The 18,165-nt window shown below is 37.8% G+C and overlaps 1 protein-coding gene across 3 annotated transcripts in view; it reads right to left on the bottom strand.

Moving 5' to 3' along the window:
* b4galt2 (UDP-Gal:betaGlcNAc beta 1,4- galactosyltransferase, polypeptide 2) overlaps positions 1 to 18,165 on the bottom strand; it is a 178,324-nt gene that overhangs the window by 137,625 nt on the left and 22,534 nt on the right. For all 3 annotated transcript variants that reach the window (XR_014084330.1, XM_081598501.1, XM_081598500.1), the window contains one exon: positions 10,824 to 11,634. Coding sequence is in view for 2 of the 3 variants with exons in the window: in XM_081598501.1 (XP_081454627.1) it covers positions 10,824 to 11,169 (346 nt within the window). In the remaining variant the exon portion in view is untranslated. The remainder of the gene's footprint in view (positions 1 to 10,823; positions 11,635 to 18,165) is intronic.

The following is an 18,165-nucleotide window of genomic DNA, read 5'->3' as shown; positions in this document are numbered from 1 at the left end:
GGTATGCCTCTACCAGGTTTACACATTTATAGCAAATAGACATTTCTTGCTCTTTTTGTCTTTCTAAAACGGCTCAAGATTAATAAACTTGGGTTGAGAACATCTGCATCTGTCAATATCAGTTTCCAAGTATTGCTGCAGACCATCAATTTGAAATAGACGACATGTATTATTGCAGCTGTACGAGAGCACTTTTACATCAATCTTCAGTCCTTACTTGGTGACAAGAGGTAACTGATGGTGTTTAGTCCAATTTGTATAATATGTTTGTTTTCTTTACAGGTTTTATCTGCCTAAATCTTGATCTTTCAAACACTTTGGTGGCACACAATTGTACACAAGTTTAAATGTAAAATAATTGGATTATTTATTGACTGATGTAACATTTGAATTGCCTCAGATGTATTTTAAAACATCTGACCCTCTTTTACTTCTTCTTCCTGCGTGACACAGATTTTCTACACTTTTGGTCAACGGCAAATAAAACTTAAATGCATTCAATTTCTGTGCTGTTCCCATGAAGGTAGTCTCAATGTCATCATTATGTGATGGTTTTGGATTAATGTTGTATACACTTTGCAAGTGCAGTAATCAATGAAGGGAATAAGGAAAGATTTAATGCACTTCATTTGGCTTAGAAAGTACAATTGCTTCAAGATTAATATTAAACATAAGAATGAGCCAAGGTCTTTGTTTACCTCAATTTGTTCGATGTCTGCATCTAATTTCAATGAAGTTACCAAGGGTTTGTTTACCTGATACCAGTGATTAATGCCATCCCTGATTAGTGGCCTAATTAAACAAATCTACAAAAGCAGTGAGATAAAAAGCATCTCCTTAACAACTCTCTTGAAAAATAATTCAACTACTGGTCAAATAATATTCTGCTGGTAATATGCAAAGCTACAAAAAAGCATTAGCTATTTAAATACTTCTTGACTACTAATTTCTTTTAAGCGATAGACCTATGGATGGAAACATTGATAAACAATAAGATAAAGTTCATAGCTACATAACAGCCAACGCAGTCTTACCTCAGAAATCATTTCTCGACTAAAACATGCCCAGGTAGTCCCCAGTTGTTGGTGTGGGAGATTTACATTGCAAAGTGGCATCTTAACACAGCTGCATCTGTCTGCATGGTTATGAAGAATATATGCACAGAGCATTTTTGACTGAATGCTCTTTTCACAGCACTGATCACAGAAAACTTGCTGAGTTAGAGATTCAGTAAAAGCTAACCTTGCAGAGTGGTTAGTATAAGCCCCTACTCGCCAAACTGCAAATGAGCCCAGAGGTTTCGCCGTTAAGATACGATGTACAGTACATGATCTGAACACAAAGCTGTAAACTCTCAGTTTATTGATTTTCCCTTGATGATGTTCTGGGATTGTGTTTTATATTGTGCTTGATAAACAAGGTTAAGCTGTAATTTTCAGCAAATCGTTTTCTGCACTAGCTTTTTTTCCCCACATCAGAAGGTGGTAGAGATAATCAACCATAAATAAAAACAAACATACTGTAAAATGCTATAGTAAAATTTAGTTTTTCATGAATCTTGGCTAAAGACAACAGTTTTTATTCTTTAAAGATAAAACCTGGGCTTCATTTATTCTTTTTTGTTTTCAATCTATCATAATGTCAGACTTTCCAAAGGACAATATAGAAAATAAACGACAAAACAAGAAAGGGAAGATGACAATCCAATATGTGCAGAAATGCGTGCACAGATTTCGTGGCTTAATGAGTGCTACAGCTGTTTGACAAATGAGTTTTGTTATTTCCTTCTGTCGAACTGAGCACAATAATCTGCTGTTAATGTCTAATAAAATACTTTCATGTTCCACCGCCACCTTCAAGAAATTTGGTTCAGGATTCTAGAACCAGAAGCAAAATCTAGACAGCACTGAGTTGCAGGAAGGGAGATTAAATCTACTTTCTATTAGCAATCACTTTAGTAGCTGAGATGTTAATCCAAGGTAACGATTTAATATCAGTAGCTTTCACTGTTTTTTGATAGGCACAAAAAACAGTGAAATGTATCAATGTTTAAATTAGCAAATGTCTGGAGAAAAAAACAAGAGAGGAAATGCACCTTGGAGCAAGGTCAATAACTCACAAGTAAACAACCATTTGCTTTTATATCTTACTCGCTACCCTGTTTATTAGTCAGTGGTGGTCAAAGGTATGAAACTTTTTTACTGCACTGCATTTGAGAGCAATGTTCACAAGACTGCCAAAAAGGCAAGGGGGCAATTCCTTCATAACTGCAACCACATTCAGTTGAGCCATATGACTTAAAAATAGCATTAAATATAACAACATATGAGCATCACAGATCTAATTATGGAGAATAATTTTCAAATAAATGAGTTCCATAATCTATATCAAAACTTTAAAGAATATTTCTCCCCTTCCTGAATGAAACTACGTCCTGTTTGAAGCTGATGTCATGTTCAAAGGTTCAAACACATAACCGTTCTGTTGACACGTAATCTTTTTTCAATTAATTTTTAAAAAGACTCGTCAAATTTAATACATTAAACTACTCATAAATCATTCACCTCAATCCAGTTTAACGCCATTCAAAAACATTTTCTTAATCCCAAAGGGAACCTATATGTTATTGTAACATCAAGTTTCTTTGAAAGTCATTAAAGACGGTAAAGATCTGAAGAAGCTTCTGCTGTGATGTTTTATCACTGGATGCCCAGGTTTGCTCATTGTGTAATAGGAAGTCATAAAGAGTAGGAGCTTCTTAAAGAGACGGGGTCAGTTTCAAGCCATCAGATCAGGCTATGATACTGATAAAGTCTGAAGTTGTTCTTGATGTGTATATGCAGCATTTTCATAACCGAATGTAACAGTTTCTTGACTGTGCTAAAAAATGGTATAATGTGCCCTGAAAATCTTTTTCTCAAAGTCTACATAGGGCAAATAATTAACATAGGAACAATGACAAGTATGGAACCACTTACCTCTTTTGATCGTATCCCTTTGAGGTCATAAAAATACTGTTATTAGAATAAGAGGTTGTTATGGCTAAATCAATGTTCCGTGTTCATTTTGGAGATGTTTTGGAAAAACATTTTTTTTGATTTGTGAAAAATTCGATGTGCTGTACACTACACCAGAGAGAGTGTCTGTAAATATTTTCAGATAGTATGTTTTGTAGAGTTTGCATTGAGGGATAATTTACTGCTTTGTGAACTTGTTACATAACCTAAAGGACCCATGTCCTTGTGAATGTTTTTTTGCGGTTTTGTTGTCAGTTTATGTAAAAGAGAAGCAATTTTTAGCTATCACTGTCTAAGTGGTAAGCTGAATATCTTGATCTCACATTTGATGTGTTACCTTTGCCTTCAAGTAGAAAACAGTTAACATCTTTGCTAGATGGCTGTGTTTGACCTTAAGTTTTATCCTAAACCCTAATTTGACCAGCGTTGCTTATTGCAAGTGACAGCAGAGCAACTCGTTGCTTTTTGGCTTTAATTTTTGTTTCAATACATTTCAAGAAAATTATTTTTTTAAATAATCTTAAAAATAAGATAAACAATTGCAAACCAACAATTGTTGGTTTTCATGATTGTTTTCTGTTTTAAAACAGAAGGCTGAAGTTGTACATATCCTGTGAGAAATTGTTTTATTCTTTTCTTGCTGAGCTTCTGTAAAGTGAGAATGAAAGAAGCAAAGATCTGAGGGAAAAAAAACAAAACTAAATTGAGGCAAGTTAACAGAAAAATATACTCAGAGCCATTGTTAGTGGTGACTGTGTTTGTGTGTTGAGAGAACAACAGAGTGTTTTGCATGATGACAGCAGCATGCAAGAAGCACGGTTTGTCATTTATCATTTAGAATGTCTGCTTGTTAGAGCATGCACTTTAATAGTCACTCTGAACTGCGAGAACTAGAAATGAGGAGATGCATTTTAATATCACATCAGCACTACAACACAATGTGAGTGCACATACATTTCAACAACTTTGCAACAAAAGAATTTGTTGCCACATACTTATTTTTTTGTTTGTTAAACATTACCGTGCCAGATAATAATTCAAAGTAAGATATTGGACAAAAAGAGCCTAAGAACAAAATGAAGATTTCAAATAATTTTATCTATTAGGAGGGGAAAAAAAGGTTTCCAGTCCAACCTGACTTTATGCAAAATAAGAATCACCAAACCTTAAATCATCAAGTTACATCTCAATTTTTTTTTCACCAGCCACATTCAAAGTTAATTACTGAAAAACTTGTAGAATCAAAACATCACTTAAGTAAAATACAACTTAAAGCTAGTTAAACAATGTCAAAAGCTTTGATCTGAAACAAAGTCAGTGTCAATCTGTCACTCTGGAACGGGTTATTAAAACATGTTTACGGCTTTTTAACAGCCGTTGTCCACAAAGAAAAACGGTCTAATGGGCTAATGGTCTAAGGGAAAAATTATTTTGTGGAAGGAGGTTTACAAAAACTATAAACTTTTCAAATATGATATGTTTAGCATTTATCTGAAGAGGTGAGAAGGTTGTTGTCATATAGTGGTAGATCCAGATCATCTGCTTTCACTTCTTGAAAAAGGCTCGTCACAGCTTGTGGTATAAAGGATAGTGGGTAACACATAGTTTTTCTTTAATGTCTTCTTTGTTTTAAATTAGGTTAGGTGAAAGTAGTCAAAGACATTTTCAGAAAAATTGAGGTCGATTCTCAAATGCGCACTTAGCCCGAGTATAAAGGAACAATTGAATGACTAGAAAAGTATAATTGGCTTAATTATCCCTCCTCATGCGGATAAAAGTCACAAACGTAGCAGAACCGTACTGTGGAAAGCGGCGAATGGCATTAAGGAAGAGAACCGGCCCATTTTAACGAAGTTATAGCAGCCATTAGGTTGTCAGGAGCCCTCGCCTTCGTGCCCTCGGCTGCGTCAGCTTCCTTGTTGCGTGGGAGTGCATAGCAATGTGTTTGTGAAGAAAAAAGACTTCTTTATTGGCTTGATTGAAACCAGTGAGGAAAACAAGCTGTTTTCCTCTGTCACTGAACTGATGTTGTTTCCTCGCCAAATGTTCAAAGTGAAAGATGAGGAAACTAAATGACAGTGATTCCTTCTGATTAGCAACATTTCACATTGAAGGAGTAATGTACAAAACAATTGGAAGGAATTCAAACAAGTATGTTCAACTCTCTCCCAAAACATAGATGGAAATAAAATCCTCACACTTTTTTAAAGACTTTTAAACTACATATACAATTTGGACTCAGCTTGTAAAAAGTCACATTTCATCAAATGAGAATGTAGATGCGGTTGCCCTTTGAGAGAAATACAGGTTCAAGCATGAGTGGTTACACACGGTGCTACAGCAGCCAAAACAGGGAATTATAATTAAAACATTCATTTACTCTATAACCAGATGCTGAGTAGAAATTAGGAAGTGCTTTCATAATATCTAGTTATAAACTGGCATCCGATATTTTGCTGTGCAAAATATGAATATTTCTCCCTCACACTTTTCTTTCAATTTCCTTCTGCCTGATGTATGAATAAAGCACAATTCAAAGGTAAATATCCAAAAACACACTGCATGGAAATGGCAGGAAATGAAGCACATTTTGTGAAACATCACGTCCTCCTTTTGTGTTATAAATGCAAATGTAGCATGTCATTGATAAAGGGTGTGGAATCCACCTTATTATTTTGCATTGGGACTGGGTAAGTACCTTTTTTATTTCTTTTTAAAGTGGTCTAAAATCATGAGCTGAATTAATCAGAGAAAAGATCAGCTTCCCATTAGTCTAAGATTCCAGGATATTGAGCTAAGTAAAAAGTGTGTGTACATAACAATCCATGAGTCTAAGTAATGTTATTGTAAATGGGTTACTGCTGCATCATTAGCACTTATACAAATTTTGTAGAAGTGCTTCGTATGTGGAGTATTTGACATCTCAATCTTCTGTCAAATGTTTTCTGAATGTCCATAAACTGTGTGGACGTCTGCCTTAGCTGACAGACTCCTACACCTTTGAAACAAATAGTAGATCTGTAAGAGTCAAATATTAGTATCAATCTGCATAGACAATTTTATTTTTTTTAGGAAATAAACATGGTGCCCAAAATAACTTCAGACTACCACAGTGAACTTATTCTAAAGCTGGATGATCTTAGTTACCCCTTTCATTAAAAATGTAGTAGACATATTATAAAACATGCTGTGCCACAAAGCAGCTGAACAGTAGGAAGATGAAAACCGAAGCACCTATTTGGAATCAAACTGGCTTTAAAATGGTACAGCTGGATTTTTATTTTATGTTTTTTGTTTAACCTCCTGATGATTCCTTCACAGGGCTCACTCGCATAATATCACGGTTGCAGCAGGAATGCCATTTCAGTCAAATTACTTCGGTTATGAATAAAACAAGACTCGACTTCTAAGGAGGAAATGTAGCCTAAAGAATCTAGAACCTACTGTATGTGTTTGTGTATAATTATAAATGAGAGAAAAAGACACTTGTGTTTTTTGAGCATATTTGAGCTCCACTAACTGAATCCATCACATTTTATTTGAAATGAAATCAATAATCCTAAACTTACAGAGCTTTGACTAATAGTTACTTGTGTTATCTAACCGCATCATGTCTGAAAAACCCCTGTGGTTGCATTTATTCATGTTGATTCGAGAGTAAGTGAAACCCCAGGAAAAAAAAAAAAATCAATATTATTATTTGAGGACTTTAAGGCCAATATTCTGCAATGTTACTGCAGGTTTGTTAGTTGCTGTCCAACTGGCATCACTGCCAATCCAACTGAAAATGTCAGATACAGATGGGTTTGGTGCAAACATTCAGCAATTACAAGACAGATGCATATTAGGTGATTTTAACAACAACAACAACAAAAATGTTTTTGCAACAGTTTTTCACTAAAAACATAAAAGTTTCCGATCACTAACAGAATTTTCTTAAGTTACAAATTACTAATTTGAACATCCAAAAGTCATACTCACATTTAGACACAAACAAGTGGACACACACAGAGAGACACATGCAGTCAGGATATAAAATGTGGATACTAGCCACTCACACAGACAGCACCTGTCAGCTGGTGTTGTGGGACAGCCAAGGGCTTGTTTGTTTATTTCTTCCCCTCTCTCTCTCTCCCTCTCTCTTTCTCTCTTTCTCCCTTTAGCACAGTGTGTTTGTGTGTCTCGATTCGAGGTCTCCATTTTTTTTCCCACTCAGTCCCCCTCACCTCTCCACCTGCTGTTCTTTCCTTCAGCACATTCCAACTCTCTGCCTGTCTCTCTTCATACCCGACCATCATACCTCCATCCATTAGATCTCTCCTCTCCTTCTCTGCACCTGTGACTGAAAAACAGACTCTCTCAGTCTCTCTCAGCCTCCCTGCTCATTACATCCCCGAGGCAGCCACTCCATCATCGAGAAAGGCCAGAGATAAGCTACAAGAGTACACCTGTGCCCTGCATGAACGCCGTACCCAGACTCAGTGACTCGGCCAATTCAAAGCCAAATAATGGGATCGGCAAAGCTCAGTCTTCAGACGAATTGACGTGACAGCTTTATCTCTTGATACCTGCTCCGAATCACGATATGGGCCTCATTAGCAAATGAGGAAAGCAATTATCAGTAAGAAAATAGGAAAACATTGATGCTGCAACAATATGGATGTGAGGGATTAAGTATACAAAGCTCATTTAGAGAGAGGGAACAGGTGGAAGTTGGATAAAACAAATTTTTTTGTCTTCTATCAGCAAAGAGCTGCTAAATGTGAATTGAAGCAGGGGAAAAAAGAACAAACTAAACACTTTACAAAACTCAATACATACTCAGGTTTGCATATTACTAATCACACAAGTAGCAAGTCAGTAGATGAGTTGGAAGAGTAAACCTTCCCTATGCAGGACAAAACATTTCCCACAGCAAAATACTTAAGAAAAGAGCTGGTATTCCTCAGCACCATTGTCTTCAAAACCCACATTAATATTTTATGAAAACTATCCAATGCTTTAAAATTCTATATTTTGTTAAATTTTAAATCTTAAATGTAAGTTTGTCTGTCCTCATTTCAACAAAGTAAACCAATTAGTTTTTGACCCACAGCTCTAGACTTACACATGAAAAATACAAGATACTTTAACCTGCATGTTCACCTTTGATAGCTACATAAAACTATCTGCATCATTTAAATGCACTAATCAAATAAATAAAATGACTCAAGTGTTTCAGGAGTGGATGAAAGTAGCCATGCCAGAATTAGAGAAAAATCATAAGCCCCCACTGGTCACAGTCATTGACAACAGTACAGCAAAGAAAAGCAACCTCCAGAGAAATCAATAATCAGGGACAAAGTGAGAGTGAGTAGAGAAGGAACCTCTCCATCATCCACGGATCAATGTTTTAAGTTTGTTACTGCTGCACAAGCAGAGCAAGCTATACAGTCATAGTTATGAAGCTGGCAAAACTACGTTCCAACTAGGAAACCCAATGATACGCAAGCATGTTTCCGATTTTGATTTAAAATATGTGATGGAAACAGTGGTAGCATTTCAAATGGGTCCGTTGTGCTCAAAAAAAAGCTTTGAATTTGTGCATTAGAAGGCAGTGGCGAGAAGGCATCCCTTTAAGGAGCCCTCTGAGTCTAACTTATGTGCTGTATTTAATCTATGATTTAATTTTTTTATTTTATCTGGTGCGAGGAGGAAGAAAGAAGGGGCTTGACAAGTGCAGCCATAATGCAAAATCCACCACTGGGTGGGAACATGAAACATTCTTATTAACCAGTCAGTACTCACAATGAAAACTGTAAAAAGAAAACACATTAAAATAACCACAAACATCAGGACAATTCGGAAGGCAATTATTGTCATGTAAAGTATCTATAAAACATATTGTAAAGTATGCGTTAAATCAATTATGAACAGAATTACCCTTTCACGCCCTGAAAATATTTATGACATCTTCCCTAACAATACAATGTTTTTTTACATTCCTCTTGGTCCAACTTTAATTCCTCAGTATTAGGAAACATGACTAACACAGAATGAATGTCTTCATTCACTTCCTCCACATTCATTCACTTTTCAACTGCCAAACTGAAAATATAGTCAGACTACAATCATAAAATAGTCCAGAAAATCAGCGCCAATCGTTCAAAACCCCTCAGTTTGTTCACATGTTGGCCAGGTTGAAATTCAACCGGGGAACTAATTCTCAATGGGAGAAATCCCAAACGAAGCACTGACAGGAGATGAAGATTGAACTGAATTGTATAGAAAGCTACCCAAGACCTCAATGATGGGAATAATTAAAGACACAGTCAAAATTACAGCAACCTGATGTGAGAATTTTTGAAAAGGATGCCCAAATCATTTAGTCCAAGTCATATGCTTGAAAAGACAATTCAACCAAATATTATGGAAATGCATGTACATTTCTGAATTTAAAGTTAAAAATAATCATTTTATAACTATCCTAAAATAGGAGTTTAATTTAATTTGTTTAATGTTAAGCAGGAACAAAATATTTAACTTGAACTCTATATAAACTCATGCTTAAATAAGGTGAATACACCATGTGCTCCTGTGAATTGAATGCATAGTTTTATGATTTGTTGAAAACATTCATAAGTTAGACACCATTCTAATGCAATAAATCTACAGCAAACTTTATACTCCATGCTAATACACTTGAGATACTTGCAGCTTGACTCTAATTTGCATTGAACATTTTAAGCAATTCACCTATAAGTTGCATGCAAGGAAAAGAAAGCACCGAAGAGAAATGTTAAAGCTCCAGTGTTTGCTTGTGCTGCTATTTATGTTCCTGCAGAGGGGCTTTAGGTCTGACTTCATGAATCTCATCTAATGGCTCCACTGTGAGTCTATCAGGTTGAAATACAACCTGGTAAAACCATTTAATGTTGTAGAATGACCTAGAAAAAAATGACTCCATTTGTGATTTCTCTCCCAAATGGAATAACTGAGATGTTTTTTTTTCTTTTTTAGATATAATATACATCTTTTTAATCTTTAGTTTGTAAGTTAATCATCTTTGATCCAGGTTTTATCAGTTTATTTATTACTGCAATCAATGATGTGCACATCCTCCCCTATTAATAGCGTAGATCTAACTAAATGTTTCAGGTCGTTGTCCGAATGAAAGGTGAATCTCTGCTCCTGTCCCAATGTTTTTGAAGTCTTTATAGGATTTATCTTTTTCTCCCTCATCTATTTACCCATCGATCATGGCTACATCCCCTGTCCCTGCTTAAAAAAAAAAAAAAAAAGAAAAGAAAATAGGATCCCCATTGCATAATGGTGCTACAACCTTGTTATAGAGTGTAAATTGTGTGTTCAGCATGATGTGAAGTCTTGGCTTTCCTCCCCACACAGTATATGACACAGTGTGTGGAATATTTCAAGCACATTTTAGAGTACGGCTCCAAAAACCTGAGTATCGGGGAAAAGTTTCATCTCTTCTCCCACTCAGTTTAGAAAGTGAAACTCATTTTTCATTATACAGAGAAATATGTGGAATATTTTAAGCCCTTTCTTGCACTTTTGGTGATTATGACTTCCCAAAATTCAATTTCGTTGAATTCAGTGGAGGGAACAAGTGTAATAAGTAAAAGATGCACCAGTAGCAAGAATAACCACAACCCTATGAGGATTGTCAAGCAAAATATTTCGACATGCTTCATTAAAAACCTTTGCCGTATGTTGTGCCACAAACCAAATTAATCTACAGAAGCAATCAGAGCACAGAAGCACCACAAGAAATTCAGCAGAGATGGAATGGAAGTCGTTACTCACCGAGGCCTGGTGGATTCTCCGGACATGGTGGCAGCGGTTTGGGAGAAGGTGTCTGATTGTTCTCAGGCTGCAAGCTCGGGACCAGCTGCTCGGCAGCGGCCAGGTAGGTGGCTGATGTCGCATTAGGTCTCGAAAGGTTGTAGTAGTAATAATGATGTCCGCTGCCCGTTCCGCTCCCGTTATTCCTGGACCCGTTTCTGCCGTTGTTGAAGCGGCTGAAAAGGTCGAACCGCTGTGAGTAGACGTCGAAGTACAGGATCATCATGATGAGGAAGTGGAGCAGGCAGAGCAGCAGGACGCCTTTGCAGATGCGCTCCAGAGTCCGGCCCAACATCAGCCGGGTCATGGCAGACAGAAGTGGCCGTCCTGTGACGACCAGCCACGGCAACGCTGGCGTGGCGCTGTTAGATGAGTGCCATCATAATTTGTTGTTTCTGCAGGTGATGTCAGCTGCTGCTAAATCACTTATGAGCTCATGTGGATTGTTGATACTCAGTTCACTGACTTCAGCATAAACTTTGGGTCTGTCATTTTCACCAACATATTTTGCAGAAGACGTTCTGAAGGTAAAAGATTCTTCTCTGAAAATCCACTTATCCTGACATGTGGATGTGCCAAGTGGCTGCAGAAGCGTTGAGGTTCTCCATTTTTAACACAGTTCAAGAAGTCAAAGATATGTTTCTTATGTTGATGATTTCCGAATGACTGGTGAATGGATTGATGGCACAAATGTTCATCGGTGAAGAGTATCTGCTGGTATGTCCATTGGGAAGGCTTTTTCTCTCATGGCACCAAGACGGGAGTCACAAACCTGAAGAGGGAAAGAAAGAAACGGTGAGGAAACCATGTGAATGGTCAAAAACGTCCTCTAAGACATTTTGTCTGTTTTTACTTTTACATATTTCAGATCAAACACATTTTAATATCAGACCAAAGCAACCCCAGGCAATACAAATTGTAGTTGTTTTCAAATGTCTTTTTTTAATTATTTTTAAGGAAGGAAAGCATGTCAAAATTTTCCAATCTGAAAAGGTGTGATAAACCAGATTTTTCATTTCATTAACCACACCCAGATGGGTGCTGTAGTGGTGCAGTGGCAAAGCAAGACCCATGTATTGAGGCCTTAGTCCTCATGCTGGTGGTCGCAGGCTCGATTCCTGGCCTGGCGACATTTGCCGCACGTCTTCCCCCACTCTCATTACCCTGTTTCCTGTCAAACTACTTTCAAATAAAGGCCACTAGATCCAAAAAAAAAAACACACATCCAGAGCTGATTTCTGTCTGACATGTAGAATCAAGAATCCACTTAAAGTAAAAAATTTATATAGCAACACAACACACACCAATTTATAGAAATGTAAGAAAAAATGAGAAGCAAAGTCATTGAAAAATGTCAGCCTGGAAACAAGCAATTCCTTAGAAATTAGAACTCCAGTAAACCACAAAGAGAGTCATTATCCACAAATTAAGAAAACATGAAACAGTGGTAAACCTTCCCAGGAGTAGACAGCCTGCCAAAATTATTCTAACAGAGAATAAGCTACTCATCCAGGAGGTCACAAAAGAACCCAGAACAATATCTAAAGCACTGCAGGCCTTGGATTCACATAAAAATGAGACTGAACAAAAATTACATCAATTGCAGAGTTCCCAGGAGAATATCACTGCTGACTAAAAACAAAACATTTGCCAAAAAAAAACCCCATCTAGATTATTTATCCTAGAGACTTAGGAAATATACTCTGCTCACTGGCGTCATAAAATTGAGACTGTATGGAAGACAGTAACTTCAGGCACAAAGTCAACACTGCATTTGAAAAAAAGAACATACTGACTTTCGAACATGCTTGGGGAAAGTGTTACGCCCTGCTATAACTCTTTAGGATCTCAACAAGTTGCCTTCATTGATAGAATTACAAATTCTTTTTACTAGTAAAATCTCATGACGGAGAATGTCTGGTCAGCACTTAATGACCTTAAGCTCAAGAGCAATTAGGTTACACAGCACAATGATATGGCAGCAGAAAGAAAGCAAAATTACGTTTTTCTCTGGAGTGGCATGTCAATGTCTGAACTTAGATCTGTGCCATGACCTTGAACAGCCTGTTCATGCTGGAATACTGTCCGATATGTCTGAATTAAATTCATTCTGCAAAGAAAAGTGGGCCATACAGTCATATCCAGACTCCATCCACTATATCCACTTATCCTTGCAGCAGGAGGACTGGTGTCTATCTCCAGTGGTCATTGAGTGAACAGTGAGGTACAGCCTGGACAGATCGCCAGTCCATTGCAGGGCAACATAGAGAGACACAGGACAAACAACCACATCTGAGGCCAATTTAGAGACACCAATTAACCTAACTTATGTGTTTGGAAGCTGGAGAGCACAGAGAGAACATGCAAAAAGACCCCAAGTTGGGACTCAAACCCAGGGTCTTTTTTTTCCGCAAGGAAGCAGCAGCAGCACAACCAACTGCTTGATGGCAGCTGTTGCCATCAGAAGTGGAGCAAGCAGTCATTAGGTTTGTTTTGCGTAGCTTTTTGCCCCACTTTCTAATTTCTCATCTCATCTTTACTCATTTATTTGATAATCTTAAAAATGTGCCAAAGAAAGTAGAAAGAAACAATCTGTAAAGAGCAAATGCTTTAAATTCAAAGCACTGTAATTTAAATGTCAAGATTCGTTTTCCTGTTACCATTTAAATAGTCATCCTTTTTTGCTTCCTTAAGCCAGTGCAGGTGAAACGTTATCAATTTTGGAGGTGTTTTCTGACTCGGTACGGAGACTCCTTATATTATTAGCAGCATGAAATCGAACTAAACATAATCAATCTTACACTGGCACTTTCGGTATTCAGTGACCTTGTTCATGTTGGCAATGCCTGGTTGAATAGCGATGAAATAAATGTAGAATTTTTCTCCCAGCAGAAGAACGAGTACACATGTGTATTTCAAGGAATAAAAAGGGGGGGAAAATACACAATCGATAACAAAAGCATTTACAGACGCAAACGAACCGAGAGCCTTGACTGGGGCAGTTCAGCCAAATTGACATGCCAAGTCAATTTTCCAGTCAAGTGGTTTAAAAAGCATTTATGATAAAATGAGACTGCAAGTGGGAATACACAAAGCAATGAACATATGAGGAAAGGAGAGGAGGAGGGCACTCTTAGTGCATTCCCAGGAGCGAATTACTGAAGGGTTATAGCTTTTCCAATAAATGAGAGGAAAAGACGAGGAAGATAAAAACCCAGAATGACATCAGATTTCCTGATGAAATCCACAAGAACTTCTATAAGCTCACAATGTTTTTATGCTAATAGCAGTACTGTGAAAAGGAATGAAATCTAAAGAATGTGTCAGCTCTGATTTTCTGCACAGCTGAACATTACAGACAACCTCTGGAAAAGTCTTGAACTCATAGAGAATACTGTAAGCTTTCTTTGCAGAGTTTTTGTTGTTGTTTTGTTTTGTATAAACATTGTAATTAAATCAATGTAATCTAAAATTAAATCTAAATACATGCCATCATGGCAAAATGCAAAATCACCAATTGTATTAATTCCGATGTCAACACATAACTTTTACATTAGACTTTAATACATTAAATTATAGAATGTCAAGTATAATCTAATGAAAAACCTTACATCAGCCAATATTTCTTTTCTTTTTTTACTTGTGAAAATTATCATTTATAAAACATACAGTGCTATAAAAGCGTGCACACCACTTGAATTCCCTTGGTTAACACACCAATAGCTCTGGCTTTAATAAGGTCGTGGACCCTCCTCACGTTCTGTGCGATTTCTAGCAAGTTCCCTCCAGGACTGTTCTGCGTTTAGCTCCACCCAACTCGCTACCCTATCTTACTGAAAACATCCTCCTGCATGATACTTCAATTTCCATATTTTGCTGCTGGGATGGCACGTTCAGGGTGATGTGCAATGTTAGCCGTCTGCCTCACACTGTCCTCTGCATGTAGCGCCATCTACCCAGTGCATCTTAGTTGTGTTTCCTACAGGGCTTGTAGCAAATTGTAAATAGTTGCATTTGGTTTGAGATGTTCAGAGGACATTGTATAAAGGCAAGTATGCTTTAAACTTATACATAACTATATCCATGACCTGTCTGGTGTGCTCCTTGGTCTTCATGATGCTCTTTGCTCACAGTTGTTCGCCAACAAACCTCTGAAGCCTCCACAGAGCAGCTGTTAATGATTAGATTAAATTACACACAGCTGAAGTCCGTAGTTGACTCCTGTAGGCAATTGGCTGCACTTTATTTAGGGAACCAGAGCATATCTAACCGTTTAAATTAATATACAACCAAAGTGCACAAAATTTTGTAGCCAAAATGTAAAAATGTTACAGGAATTTGAGTCCTTTAGCAAGATCCTCAATTAGCATCTACCGAAGTTTAGTGGAGTTTTTCTTAATCAATCTATGTACTTGTTCACATCTTGTTTTCACCAAAATTTTTATTGTTTTTAAATGATTATTTCACATTTTCGGCTGATTTTGTGGCGTAGTTTTACACCCAGAAATAAGTTTTTTAGTACTTACACATAATTTTTATATTGTCAATTCTTATCTGAACATTTGTAACTAAAGATATCTTTTATTTTATTAAAACCTTGTGTCAATGTTGTGACCATCTCCATAAATGTCTGCAGATTTCCAACAGAACAGGAAAATATTTGTGCATTTGCAAATTACACACATTTATGATTCCTGACACTTTACATATATCACTGATGCATCAAATATTTCCTGGCCTAACACCGACCTCTGTAGGACTCTAAAACTGTTTTCTAAGAAGTCTCATCTGTATTCTTCCATTTGTACATATTACCTGTAGACAGTCCAATGACTGATCCTCAGGTCTGTATGTGAATAAAGTATGCATAATAGTGTGAATTAAAAAAACATGACTTAACATATCAATGACACCACAATGCTTGTGCATGGTTTTTGAGCCATGATAGCTGATTTAGTATCCAAACCAACGAGGACATTGCTTTGATAGGTAATCAGTCTGAAAGGAAATAATATTTTGACCTTTTTTTTTGCCTTTCAACTAGAAAGATCCATATGAAGAGAGTTTCCTCCACTGTGCAGGTATTGAATTGCAAAGCTCAGCAAGGAAACCAGAAAAAAAAATAAAAAAATCCACAGCCAGGATTGAGAACCTGTTTTGCTCAGTTGCACAGGACGTCTCAAGGATCAGTGAAGACAGAATACAGATCAGCACTTTTCCTCTTATATGGGAACAAAAAGAAACCCCAAAGGCTCCACATCCATTTTCCTCACAGCATCTTTGTTATCTAGCATAACACTGAAGTCTTCTCAATTCTACAAGTGAGTGTGAGTATTGTTTTGTTTGTTTTGTTTTACAAAGGTCATCTGACTCTTTTAGATTGTTTTTACGAGTTCCTGTCTCTACCACCCAGGTAGAGACAGTAGCTTTCTCTGTGGAAATATCAAGCACACCAGAGCTGAGTGCTCAGATTTACCTTAACACGGTAAAGTAAAATGTAAACAAAACCAAAAATGAATCTTTAAAACTTAAAGTCTAGGAATGGTAGAGACAGATAGAGACGTTGCTCCAGTCACAGAGAGAAATAGACCCTTTATGTAAGCAGTTTATTCAAGGATGCCTTTAAATCCCTTTTTAACAACAGCAATAAATTTCATAACAGAAGCCCATTATATCATGACTGCCAAGGAGTCCACTGAGAAATACTACAATAATAACTGCCAGTTTCTGTCTACGCTAGGTTTCAGTGCTGCCTCTAAAGACCGAACAGTACAGAGGTTCTGTCATCACTTTCATCATCGCCATCACCATAGAGGCAATGGGTTTTATAAGTCATGTGGAATGAAAACAGAAATATGATGCAAATGATAGCACATTTAATTAGGTAAAAAAAAAACTAGAAATAAAAAGCTAAACAAAATCTGAAATAAACATTAATATGAAGTCTTTTTTCCATTTAATTTTATTTAAGATGTTACAGATTCAGTCAACTTTACAGAATGCCCCTTCCCGTCACAACCACCCTGATAAACCCTCCGTCCCCCTCTTCACGTAAACCTACTGGGTGACGGGTCTGAATTTCATGAGTATGTTTATTTATGCAGAGAACAATACTCGATTTCCATGAGCCGCTGTTGTGACTATCTGTGCTACCTTGCAGAGCAACGTTTGTAGAGTCTGAGAGCAATTGCTAGAGGTCGTGAGGAAGCACGTTCGGAAACATTGTTCTGGTCCAATACAGCAGGAGAATGTCTGACTAACATTTTCTATTTATTTCTTTTTTTCAATAATGTGAAAAATAAAATTATATAAAAAAAAATAAATATTCCCTTCTCACCCTCCTCGGGTGGTCTGTTTCATCCTCTGAGCTCGGGTCCTCTACCAGAGGCCTGGGAGCTTGAGGGTTCTGCGCAGTATCTTGGCTGTGCCTAGAACTGCACATTTCTGGACTGAGATGTCTGATGTTGTTCCTGGGATCTGTTTGAGCCACTGCTCCAGTTTGGGGGTGACTGCCCCGAGGGCCCCGATGACTACAGGCACCACTGTGGTCTTCACCTTCCAGGTCTTTTCCAGTTCCTCCCTGAGGCCCTGGTATTTCTCCAATTTCTCATGCTCCTTTTTCCTGATGTTGTAATCACTTGGTATTGCTACATCCACCACAACGGCTTTCCTCTGTTCTTTATCCACCACCACAATGTCCGGTTGGTTCGCCATTACCATCTTGTCTGTCTGGATCTGGAAGTCCCACAGGATCTTAGCTCGGTCATTCTCCACCACTTTTGGGGGTGTTCCCCACTTTGATCTTGGGGCTTCCAGTCCATATTCTGCACAGATGTTCCTGTACACTATGCCCGCCACTTGGTTATGTCGTTCCATGTACGCTTTCCCTGCCAGCATCTTGCACCCTGCTATTATGTGCTGGACTGTCTCAGGGGCCTCCTTGCACAACCTACACCTTGGGTCTTGTCTGGTGTGGTAGATCTGAGCCTCTATTGCTCTGGTGTTTAGGGCCTGTTCCTGGGCGGCCAGGATGAGAGCCTCTGTGCTGTCCTTGAGTCCAGCTTTCTCCAGCCATTGGTAGGTTTTCCTGACATCAGCCACTTCAGTTATTTGTCGGTGGTACATCCCATGTAGGGGCTTGTCCTCCCATGATGGTACTTCCAGCACCTTGTCTTCTGTTCCCCATTGCCTGAGACATTCGCTGAGCACATCGTCTGTTGAGGCTTTGTCCTTGATGTATTTATGGATCTTGGATGTTTCATCCTGGACAGTGGCTCTCACACTCACTAGTCCTCTGCCTCCT

Source organism: Poecilia reticulata, chromosome 17, assembly GCF_904066995.2.
Source record: "Poecilia reticulata chromosome 17, P_reticulata-male-v2, whole genome shotgun sequence".
Lineage (NCBI taxonomy): Eukaryota > Metazoa > Chordata > Actinopteri > Cyprinodontiformes > Poeciliidae > Poecilia > Poecilia reticulata.
The sequence above is the reverse complement of the archived record's forward strand: the minus strand, read 5'-3'. Positions and strand labels throughout refer to the sequence as shown.